The sequence below is a fragment of the Rhinoderma darwinii genome, unplaced genomic scaffold, assembly GCF_050947455.1.
Source record: "Rhinoderma darwinii isolate aRhiDar2 unplaced genomic scaffold, aRhiDar2.hap1 Scaffold_543, whole genome shotgun sequence".
NCBI lineage: Eukaryota > Metazoa > Chordata > Amphibia > Anura > Rhinodermatidae > Rhinoderma > Rhinoderma darwinii.
The window spans coordinates 151,456-163,101 of NW_027464093.1; the positions used below are offsets into that span (position 1 = coordinate 151,456).

At 49.7% G+C, this 11,646-nt stretch overlaps 1 protein-coding gene across 2 annotated transcripts in view; it reads right to left on the reverse strand.

The window, feature by feature from the left end:
- The window catches only part of TMEM151B (transmembrane protein 151B), a 33,340-nt gene extending 21,960 nt beyond the window's left edge, over window positions 1-11,380 (reverse strand). The window contains exons 1-2 of one of the 2 annotated variants that reach the window (XM_075848917.1): window positions 11,308-11,380; window positions 10,735-11,029 (exon numbers count right to left, since the gene is read on the reverse strand). In XM_075848917.1, coding sequence (XP_075705032.1) covers window positions 10,735-10,815 — 81 coding nt within the window. In that variant the 5' untranslated portion in view covers window positions 10,816-11,029; window positions 11,308-11,380. Of the gene's footprint in view, window positions 1-10,734; window positions 11,228-11,307 lie in introns of those variants that run through there. The other variant, XM_075848916.1, reaches the window with a different exon arrangement.
- Window positions 11,381-11,646: the final 266 nt, after the last annotated feature.

Genomic DNA, 11,646 nt, shown 5'->3' on the forward strand with positions numbered 1-11,646 from the left:
GATTTATATGATTGGTCCCTGCCCGGGGGATGATTTATATGATTGGTCCCTGCCCGGGGGATGTTTTCTATGATTGGTCCCTGCCCGGGGGATGATTTATATGATTGGTCCCTGCCCGGGGGATGATTTATATGATTGGTCCCTGCCCGGGGGATGATTTATATGATTGGTCCCTGCCCGGGGGATGTTTTCTATGATTGGTCCCTGCCCGGGGGATGATTTATATGATTGGTCGTGTAGAGTTAATTTGGGGTGTTTTATAGAATGGGGCCATGAAGCAGTGGTTGTGGCTTCTTTTCTAGGATTGGTCCATGTACAGGTGATTTGGGGACTTTTCTAGGACTGGGCCATGTACGGGTGATTTGGGGACTTTTCTAGGACTGGGCCATGTACGGGTGATTTGGGGTATTTTCTAGTATTGGGCCATGTACGGGTGATTTGGGGTATTTTCTAGTATTGGACCATGTACGGGTGATTTGGGGTGTTTTCTAGGACTGGGCCATGTATGGGTGATTTGAGGTGTTTTCTAGGACTGGGCCATGTACGGGTGATTTGGGGTGTTTTCTAGGACTGGGCCATGTACGGGTGATTTGGGGTGTTTTCTAGGACTGGGCCATGTACGGGTGATTTGGGGTGTTTTCTAGGACTGGGCCATGTACGGGTGATTTGGGGTATTTCCTAGTATTGGGCCATGTATGGGTGATTTGGGGTATTTTCTAGTATTGGGCCATGTACGGGTGATTTGGGGTGTTTTCTAGTATTGGGCCATGTACGGGTGATTTGGGGTATTTTCTAGTATTGGACCATGTACGGGTGATTTGGGGTATTTTCTAGTATTGGGCCATGTACGGGTGATTTGGGGTGTTTTCTAGTATTGGACCATGTACGGGTGATTTGGGGTATTTTCTAGTATTGGGCCATGTACGGGTGATTTGGGGTGTTTTCTAGTATTGGGCCATGTACGGGTGATTTGGGGTATTTTCTAGTATTGGACCATGTACGGGTGACTTGGGGTATTTTCTAGTATTGGGCCATGTACGGGTGATTTGGGGTGTTTTCTAGTACTGGGCCATGTACGGGTGATTTGGGGTATTTTCTAGTATTGGGCCATGTACGGGTGATTTGGGGTGTTTTCTAGTATTGGACCATGTACGGCTGATTTGGGGTGTTTTCTAGTATTGGACCATGTACGGGTGATTTGGGGTATTTTCTAGTATTGGACCATGTACGGGTGATTTGGGGTATATTCTAGTATTGGACCATGTACTGGTGATTTGGGGTATTTTCTAGTATTGGGCCATGTACGGGTGATTTGGGGTATTTCCTAGTATTGGACCATGTACGGGTGATTTGGGGTATTTTCTAGTATTGGGCCATGTACGGGTGATTTGGGGTATTTTCTAGTATTGGACCATGTACGGGTGATTTGAGGTGTTTTCTAGTATTGGACCATGTACGGGTGATTTGGGGTATTTCCTAGTATTGGACCATGTACGGGTGATTTGGGGTATTTTCTAGTATTGGACCATGTACGGGTGATTTGGGGTATTTTCTAGTATTGGGCCATGTACGGGTGATTTGGGGTATTTTCTAGTATTGGACCATGTACGGGTGATTTGGGGTATATTCTAGTATTGGACCATGTACTGGTGATTTGGGGTATTTTCTAGTATTGACCATGTACAGGTGATTTGGGGTGTTTTCTAGGATTGGACCATGTACGAGTGATTTGGGGTGATTTGGGGTCTTTGGTCCATGTAGAAGTTTTTTTCCCAGGGTTGGCCCATGTTCGGATGACAGGATGTTCTCTAGGACAGGACCATGGGGTGTTTTTTAGGATTCAGCCATTTATGGGTGATCTGAATGATTTCTAGAATTGGGCTTTGTAGGGGGGATTTTGGGGTGTGATGCTGTTTTGTTTTTTCGAGCTGCAGCCATTAGACACTTGTAGGGGGGTATTTAGGACAGTTTGTATTTGTATTGGGGTAATACGCAGCGGTGGGGTAATATTTCAGGGACGGTGTCTTGTATAGGGTAGTGTAAGAGGTGGGAGTTATTGTTTGGCTGCCCCCAGGATAAACACAAGTTTCCACCTACATACTGTACGTAGCCACGTTTATTGGACAAGTCTTCCCATCATCCGCAAGAGATGTCATGAATCCTGATCAGTCGGGGTCCCCAGACCCCCATGTTCTGCCAGTCAAGTTGGCAGCATCCAGGTGTAGACTAAATGGAGAGGTGTCTGTGCATTTGTGTGAGCCCTGTGTTTTATATTGGGGTGACATCTATGCCTTATTCTGTGGTGACAGTCGAGTGTTATATGGGGGGATAACTCTGTTTTATATGGGATGACATTGATAGCTGTGTGTTATACAGGGTGACAGCTGTGTGTTATATAGGGTGACAGTTGTGTGTTATATAGGGTGACAGCTGTGTGTTGTAGTGGGGTGACAACTGTGTGTTATACGGGGTGACAGTTGTGTGTTATACGGCGTGACATCTGTGTGTTGTAGTGGGGTGACAGCTGTGTGTTATACGGGGTGACAGCTGTGTGTTGTAGTGGGGTGACAGTTGTGTGTTATACGGGGTGACAGTTGTGTGTTGTAGTGGGGTGACAGCTGTGTGTTGTAGTGGGGTGACAGCTGTGTGTTGTAGTGGGGTGACAGCTGTGTGTTATACGGGGTGACAGCTGTGTATTGTAGTGGGGTGACAGTTGTGTGTTGTAGTGGGGTGACAGCTGTGTGTTGTAGTGGGGTGACAGCTGTGTGTTATACGGGGTGACAGCTGTGTATTGTAGTGGGGTGACAGCTGTGTGTTGTAGTTGGGTGACAGCTCTTTATTATACAGGATGACAGTTGTGTGTTGTAGTGGGGTGACAGCTGTGTGTTATACGGGGTGACAGTTGTGTGTTGTAGTGGGGTGACAGCTGTGTGTTGTAGTTGGGTGACAGCTCTTTATTATACAGGATGACAGTTGTGTGTTGTAGTGGGGTGACAGCTGTGTGTTATACGGGGTGACAGCTATGTGTTATACGGGGTGACAGCTGTGTGTTATATGGCGTGACATCTGTGTGTTGTAGTGGGGTGACAGCTGTGTGTTATACGGGGTGACAGTTGTGTGTTATACGGGGTGACAGTTGTGTGTTATACGGGGTGACAGTTGTGTGTTATATGGGGTGACAGCTGTGTGTTGTAGTGGGGTGACATAGTGTATTGTAGATAAATTGTGGTGTTGTGTCATGTCGGGTGACAGCTGTGTGTTATACAGGATGAGAGGTTTGTGTTATACGGGGTGACAACTATGTGTTGTAGTGGGGTGTCAGCTGTGTGTGGTAGTGGGGTGTCAGCTGTGCATTGTAATGGGGTGACAGTTGTGTGTTATACGGGGTGACAGCTGTGTGTTGTAGTGGGATGACATCTATGTTATACAGGGTGACAGTTTTGTTATATGGGGTGACAGCTGTGTGTTGTAGTTGGATGACAGCTGTGTGTTATACGGGGTGACAGCTGTGTGTTGTAGTGGGATGACATCTATGTTATACAGGGTGACAGTTTTGTTATACGGGGGGACAGATATGTGTTGTAGTGGGGTGACAGCTGTGTGTTATACGGGGTGATGGCTGTGTGTTGTAGTGGGGTGACAGTTGTGTGTTATACGGGGTGACAGCTGTGTGTTGTAGTGGGGTGACAGCTGTGTGTTATACGGGGTGACAGCTGTGTGTTGTAGTGGGGTGACAGATGTGTGTTATACGGGGTGACAGTTGTGTGTTGTAGTGGGGTGACAGCTGTGTGTTGTAGTGGGGTGACAGCTGTGTGTTGTAGTGGGGTGACAGTTGTGTGTTATATGGAGTGACGGCTGTGTGTTGTAGTGGGTGACAGCTGTGTGTTTTAGTGGGGTGACAGTTGTGTGTTGTAGTGGGTGACAGCTGTGTGTTGTAGTGGGGTGACAGCTGTGTGTTGTAGTGGGGTGACAGCTGTGTGTTGTAGTGGGGTGACAGTTGTGTGTTGTAGTGGGTGACAGCTGTGTGTTTTAGTGGGGTGACAGTTGTGTGTTGTAGTGGGTGACAGCTGTGTGCTGTAGTGGGGTGACAGTTGTGTGTTGTAGTGGGGTGACAGCTGTGTGTTTTAGTGGGGTGACAGTTGAGTGTTATACGGGGTGACAGTTGTATGTTGTAGTTGGGTGACAGCTGTGTGTTGTAGTGGGGTGACAGCTGTGTGTTGTAGTGGGGTGACAGCTGTGTGGTGTACTGGGGTGACAGCTGTGTGTTGTAGTGGGGTGTCAGTTGTGTGTCATACGGGGTGACAGCTGTGTATTGTAGTGGGGTGACAGCTGTGTGTTGTAGTGGGGTGACAGTTGTGTGTTGTAGTGGGGTGACATCTGTGTGTTGTAGTTGGATGACAGCTGTATGTTATACGGCGTGACATCTGTGTGTTGTAGTGGGGTGACATAGTGTATTGTAGATAAATTGTGGTGTTGTGTCATGTCGGGGTGACAGCTGTGTGTTGTAGTGGGGTGACAGTTGTGTGTTGTAGTGGGGTGACATCTGTGTGTTGTAGTTGGATGACAGCTGTATGTTATACGGCGTGACATCTGTGTGTTGTAGTGGGGTGACATAGTGTATTGTAGATAAATTGTGGTGTTGTGTCATGTCGGGTGACAGCTGTGTGTTATACAGGATGAGAGGTTTGTGTTATACGGGGTGACAACTATGTGTTGTAGTGGGGTGTCAGCTGTGTGTGGTAGTGGGGTGTCAGCTGTGCATTGTAATGGGGTGACAGTTGTGTGTTATACGGGGTGACAGCTGTGTGTTATACGGGGTGACAGCTGTGTGTTGTAGTGGGGTGTCAGCTGTGCGTTGTAATGGGGCGACAGTTGTGTGTTATACGGGGTGACAGCTGTGTGTTGTAGTGGGGTGACTGTTGTGTGTTATACGGGGTGACAGCTGTGTGTTGTAGTGGGATGACATCTATGTTATACAGGGTGACAGTTTTGTTATATGGGGTGACAGCTGTGTGTTGTAGTTGGATGACAGCTGTATGTTATACGGGGTGACAGCTGTGTGTTATACGGGGTGACAGCTGTGTGTTGTAGTGGGATGACATCTATGTTATACAGGGTGACAGTTTTGTTATACGGGGGGACAGATATGTGTTGTAGTGGGGTGACAGCTGTGTGTTATACGGGGTGATGGCTGTGTGTTGTAGTGGGGTGACAGTTGTGTGTTATACGGGGTGACAGCTATGTGTTGTAGTGGGGTGAAAGCTGTGTGTTGTAGTGGGGTGACAGTTGTGTGTTATACGGGGTGACAGTTGTGTGTTGTAGTGGGGTGACAGTTGTGTGTTGTAGTGGGGTGACAGCTGTGTGTTATATGGAGTGACAGCTGTGTGTTGTAGTGGGGTGACAGTTGTGTGTTGTAGTGGGTGACAGCTGTGTGTTGTAGTGGGGTGACAGCTGTGTATTGTAGTGGGGTGACAGCTGTGTGTTGTAGTGGGATGACAGCTGTGTGTTATACGGGGTGACAGCTATGTGTTGTAGTGGGGTGAAAGCTGTGTGTTGTAGTGGGGTGACAGTTGTGTGTTATACGGGGTGACAGTTGTGTGTTGTAGTGGGGTGACAGTTGTGTGTTGTAGTGGGGTGACAGCTGTGTGTTATATGGAGTGACAGCTGTGTGTTGTAGTGGGGTGACAGTTGTGTGTTGTAGTGGGTGACAGCTGTGTGTTGTAGTGGGGTGACAGCTGTGTGTTGTAGTGGGGTGACAGTTGTGTGTTATACGGGGTGACAATTGTATGTTGTAGTTGGGTGACAGCTGTGTGTTGTAGTGGGGTGACAGCTGTGTGTTGTAGTGGGGTGACAGTTGTGTGTCATACGGGGTGACAGCTGTGTATTGTAGTGGGGTGACAGCTGTGTGTTGTAGTGGGGTGACAGTTGTGTGTCATACGGGGTGACAGCTGTGTATTGTAGTGGGGTGACAGCTGTGTGTTGTAGTGGGGTGACAGTTGTGTGTTGTAGTGGGGTGACAGCTGTGTGTTGTAGTGGGGTGACAGCTGTGTGTTGTAGTGGGGTGACAGCTGTGTGGTGTACTGGGGTGACAGCTGTGTGTTGTAGTGGGGTGACAGTTGTGTGTCATACGGGGTGACAGCTGTGTGTTGTAGTGGGGTGACAGCTGTGTGTTGTAGTGGGGTGACAGTTGTGTGTTATACGGGGTGACAGTTGTGTGTTGTAGTGGGGTGACAGCTGTGTGTTGTAGTGGGGTGACAGCTGTGTGTTGTAGTGGGGTGACAGCTGTGTGTTGTAGTGGGGTGACAGCTGTGTGTTGTAGTGGGGTGACAGCTGTGTGTTGTAGTGGGGTGACAGCTGTGTGTTGTAGTGGGGTGACAGCTGTGTGTTGTACTGGGGTGACAGCTGTGTGTTGTAGTGGGGTGACAGTTGTGTGTCATACGGGGTGACAGCTGTGTATTGTAGTGGGGTGACAGTTGTGTGTTATACGGGGTGACAGCTGTGTGTTGTAGTGGGGTGACAGATGTGTGTTGTAGTGGGGTGACAGTTTTGTGTTATACGGGGTGACAGTTGTGTGTTGTAGTGGGGTGACAGCTGTGTGTTGTACTGGGGTGACAGCTGTGTGTTGTAGTGGGGTGACTGTTGTGTGTTGTAGTGGGGTGACAGTTTTGTGTTATACGGGATGACAGCTATGTGTTGTAGTGGGGTGACATTTGTGTGGTTTAGTGGGGTGACAGCTGTGTGTTATATGGGGTGACAGATATGTGTTGTAGTGGGGTGACAGCTGTGTATTGTAGTGGGGTGACAGTTGTGTGTTATACGGGGTGACGGCTGTGTGTTGTAGTGGGGTGACAGTTGTGTGTTATACGGGGTGACAGCTGTGTGTTGTAGTGGGGTGACAGCTGTGTGGTGTAGTGGGGTGACAGCTGTGTGTTGTAGTGGGGTGACAGTTCTGTGTCATACGGGGTGACAGCTGTGTATTGTAGTGGGGTGACAGCTGTGTGTTGTAGTGGGGTGACAGCTGTGTATTGTAGTGGGGTGACAGCTGTGTGTTGTAGTGGGATGACAGCTGTGTGTTATACGGGGTGACAGCTGTGTGTTGTAATGGGGTGACAGTTGTGTGTTATACGGGGTGACAGTTGTGTGTTGTAGTGGGGTGACAGCTGTGTGTTGTAGTGGGGTGACAGCTGTGTGTTGTAGTGGGGTGACAGCTGTGTGTTATACGGGGTGACCGTTGTGTGTTGTAGTGGGGTGACAGTTGTATGTTGTAGTTGGGTGACAGCTGTGTGTTGTAGTGGGGTGACAGTTGTATGTTGTAGTTGGGTGACAGCTGTGTGTTGTAGTGGGGGTGACAGCTGTGTGTTGTAGTGGGGTGACAGCTGTGTGTTGTGGTGGGGTGACAGTTCTGTGTCATACGGGGTGACAGCTGTGTATTGTAGTGGGGTGACAGCTGTGTGTTGTAGTGGGGTGACAGCTGTGTGTTGTACTGGGGTGACAGCTGTGTGTTGTAGTGGGGTGACAGTTGTGTGTCATACGGGGTGACAGCTGTGTATTGTAGTGGGGTGACAGCTGTGTGTTGTTTGTGGGTGACAGTTGTGTGTTATACGGGGTGACAGTTGTGTGTTGTAGTGGGGTGAGAGCTGTGTGTTGTACTGGGGTGACAGCTGTGTGTTGTAGTGGGGTGACTGTTGTGTGTTGTAGTGGGGTGACAGTTGTGTATTGTAGTGGGGTGACAGCTGTGTGTTGTAGTGGGATGACAGCTGTGTGTTATACGGGGTGACAGTTGTGTGTTGTAGTGGGGTGACAGCTGTGTGTTGTAGTGGGGTGACAGCTGTGTGTTGTAGTGGGGTGACAGCTGTGTGTTATACGGGGTGACCGTTGTGTGTTGTAGTGGGGTGACAGTTGTATGTTGTAGTTGGGTGACAGCTGTGTGTTGTAGTGGGGTGACAGTTGTATGTTGTAGTTGGGTGACAGCTGTGTGTTGTAGTGGGGTGACAGCTGTGTGTTGTAGTGGGGTGACAGCTGTGTGTTGTGGTGGGGTGACAGTTCTGTGTCATACGGGGTGACAGCTGTGTATTGTAGTGGGGTGACAGCTGTGTGTTGTAGTGGGGTGACAGCTGTGTGTTGTACTGGGGTGACAGCTGTGTGTTGTAGTGGGGTGACAGTTGTGTGTCATACGGGGTGACAGCTGTGTATTGTAGTGGGGTGACAGCTGTGTGTTGTTTGTGGGTGACAGTTGTGTGTTATACGGGGTGACAGTTGTGTGTTGTAGTGGGGTGAGAGCTGTGTGTTGTACTGGGGTGACAGCTGTGTGTTGTAGTGGGGTGACTGTTTTGTGTTGTAGTGGGGTGACAGTTGTGTGTTATACGGGATGACAGCTATGTGTTGTAGTGGGTGACATTTGTGTGGTTTAGTGGGGTGACAGCTGTGTGTTATATGGGGTGACAGCTGTGTGTTGTAGTGGGGTGACAGCTGTGTGTTATACGGGGTGACAGCTGTGTATTGTAGTGGGGTGACAGTTGTGTGTTGTAGTGGGGTGACAGTTGTGTGTTATACGGGGTGACAGCTGTGTATTGTAGTGGGGTGACAGTTGTGTGTTATACGGGGTGACACCTGTGTATTGTAGTGGGGTGACAGTTGTGTATTGTAGTGGGGTGACTGTGTTATACGGGGTGACAGCTGTGTGTTGTAGTGGGGTGACAGCTGTGTGGTGTACTGGGGTGACAGCTGTGTGTTGTAGTGGGGTGACAGTTCTGTGTCATACGGGGTGGCTGTGTATTGTAGTAGGGTGACAGCTGTGTGTTGTAGTGGGGTGACAGTTGTGTGTTCTAGTGGGGTGACAGCTGTGTGTTGTAGTGGGGGGAAAGTTGTGTGTTATACGGGGTGACAGTTGTGTGTTGTAGTGGGGTCACAGCTGTGTGTTGTAGTGGGGTGACAGTTGTGTGTCATACGGGGTGACAGCTGTGTATTGTAGTGGGGTGACAGCTGTGTGTTGTAGTGGGGTGACAGCTGTGTGTTATACGGGGTGACAGCTGTGTGTTGTAGTGGGGTGACAGTTGTGTTTTATACGGGGTGACAGATGTGTGTTGTAGTGGGGTGACAGCTGTGTGTTGTAGTGGGGTGACAGCTGTGTGTTGTAGTGGGGTGACAGCTGTGTGTAATACGGAGTGACAGCTGTGTATTGTAGTGGGGTGACAGCTGTGTGTTGTAGTGGGGTGACAGTTGTGTGTTATACGGGGTGACAGTTGTGTGTTGTAGTGGGGTGACAGCTGTGTGTTGTAGTGGGGTGACAGCTCTTTATTATACAGGATGACAGTTGTGTGTTGTAGTGGGGTGACAGCTGTGTGCTGTAGTTGGATGACAGCTGTATGTTATACGGCGTGACATCTGTGTGTTGTAGTGGGGTGACAGCTGTGTGTTATACGGGGTGACAGCTGTGTGTTGTAGTGGGGTGACAGCTGTGTATTGTAGTGGGGTGACAGTTGTGTGTTATACGGGGTGACAGCTGTGTATTGTAGTGGGGTGACAGTTGTGTGTTATACGGGGTGACACCTGTGTATTGTAGTGGAGTGACAGTTGTGTGTTAAACGAGGTGACAGCTGTGTATTGTAGTGGGGTGACAGTTGTGTGTTATACGGGGGTGACACCTGTGTATTGTAGTGGGGTGACAGTGTGTTATACGGGGTGACATAGTGTATTGTAGATAAATTGTGGTGTTGTGTCATGTCGGGGTGACAGCTGTGTGTTGTAGTGGGGTGACAGTTGTGTGTTATACGGGGTGACAGCTGTGTATTGTAGTGGGGTGACAGTTGTGTGTGATACGGGGTGACAGCTGTGTATTGTAGTGGGGTGACAGTTGTGTGTTATACGGGGTGACAGCTGTGTATTGTAGTGGGGTGACAGCTGTGTGTTATACGGGGTGACACCTGTGTATTGTAGTGGGGTGACAGTTGTGTGTTATACGGGGTGACACCTGTGTATTGTAGTGGGGTGACAGATGTGTGTTATACGGGGTGACAGCTGTGTGTTGTAGTGGGGTGACAGCTGTGTATTGTAGTGGGGTGACAGCTGTGTGTTATACGGGGTGACAGCTGTGTGTTGTAGTGGGGTGACAGTTGTGTGTTATACGGGGTGACAGCTGTGTATTGTAGTGGGGTGACAGTTGTGTGTTATACGGGGTGACACCTGTGTATTGTAGTGGGGTGACAGTTGTGTGTTATACGGGGTGACAGCTGTGTATTGTAGTGGGGTGACAGTTGTGTGTTATACGGGGTGACAGCTGTGTGTTGTAGTGGGGTGACAGTTGTGTGTTATACGGGGTGACAGCTGTGTATTGTAGTGGGGTGACAGTTGTGTGTTATACGGGGTGACACCTGTGTATTGTAGTGGGGTGACAGTTGTGTGTTATACGGGGTGACAGCTGTGTATTGTAGTGGGGTGACAGCTGTGTGTTATACGGGGTGACAGCTGTGTATTGTAGTGGGGTGACAGTGTGTTATACGGGGTGACAGCTGTGTGTTGTAGTGGGGTGACAGCTGTGTGTTATACGGGGTGACACCTGTGTATTGTAGTGGGGTGACAGCTGTGTGTTATACGGGGTGACAGCTGTGTATTGTAGTGGGGTGACAGTGTGTTATACGGGGTGACATAGTGTATTGTAGATAAATTGTGGTGTTGTGTCATGTCGGGGTGACAGCTCTGTGTCGCCGGTGGTACGCCTCAGTCGGGTCTGCTCACCAGTTCTCGTGCAGCATCGGTGCTTTCCTGCGGTACGGATCCGGTGCTGCTCTCGCTGGCCGCTGATGCCGGTGGCGACATGGCCAAGGTCTGTAGGAAAGTGTCGGGTCCAAGGCCCAATCCAGGAGGATGGAGTTGAGATCCAGCTGTGATCCGGAGGGAGAGTCATTCCCCCACCCTCCGCAGGGAGCCCCCACAGATCTGGGGCTTGTGGCGAGTGTGAGGGTCCATGTCACATCTCTGGTGCGGCTGTTCACACATGTGTAGGGCTGCGTGTCACCGACCAGGTCCTCACCTGTCACACACATAAAGGGCAAACATCACACACAGGACACACAAAGGACACACACAGGACACACACAGGACACACACAGGACACACACGGAGCAGAGCGGAGCAGGGGCAGGAGGGAGGGGGCAGGGGCAGGAGGGATGGCAGGGAAGGATGCTGCAGGTGCCCGAGGATGGGAGAGATTCCCAGGGAAGATGGGAGGGAAACAAGAGGAGGAGGAAGAGGAGGAGATAACGGAGGAGAAAGGAGCGCAGCCCCACAGCTGGAGGAATCACTACTGACCTTGAAAGAGAGCGCTCCTACATCACTGACTGTCTCATCATGTCTCTCCATCACTGACTGTCTCATCATGTCTCTCCATCACTGACTGTCTCATCATGTCTCCATCACTGACTGTCTCATCATGTCTCTCCATCACCGACTGTCTCATCATGTCTCTCCATCACTGACTGTCTCATCATGTCTCTCCATCACGACTGTCTCATCATGTCTCTCCATCACTGACCGTCTCATCATGTCTCTCCATCACTGACTGTCTCATCATGTCTCTACATCACTGACTGTCCCATCATGTCTCTCCATCACCGACTGTCTCATCATGTCTCTCCATCACTGACTGTC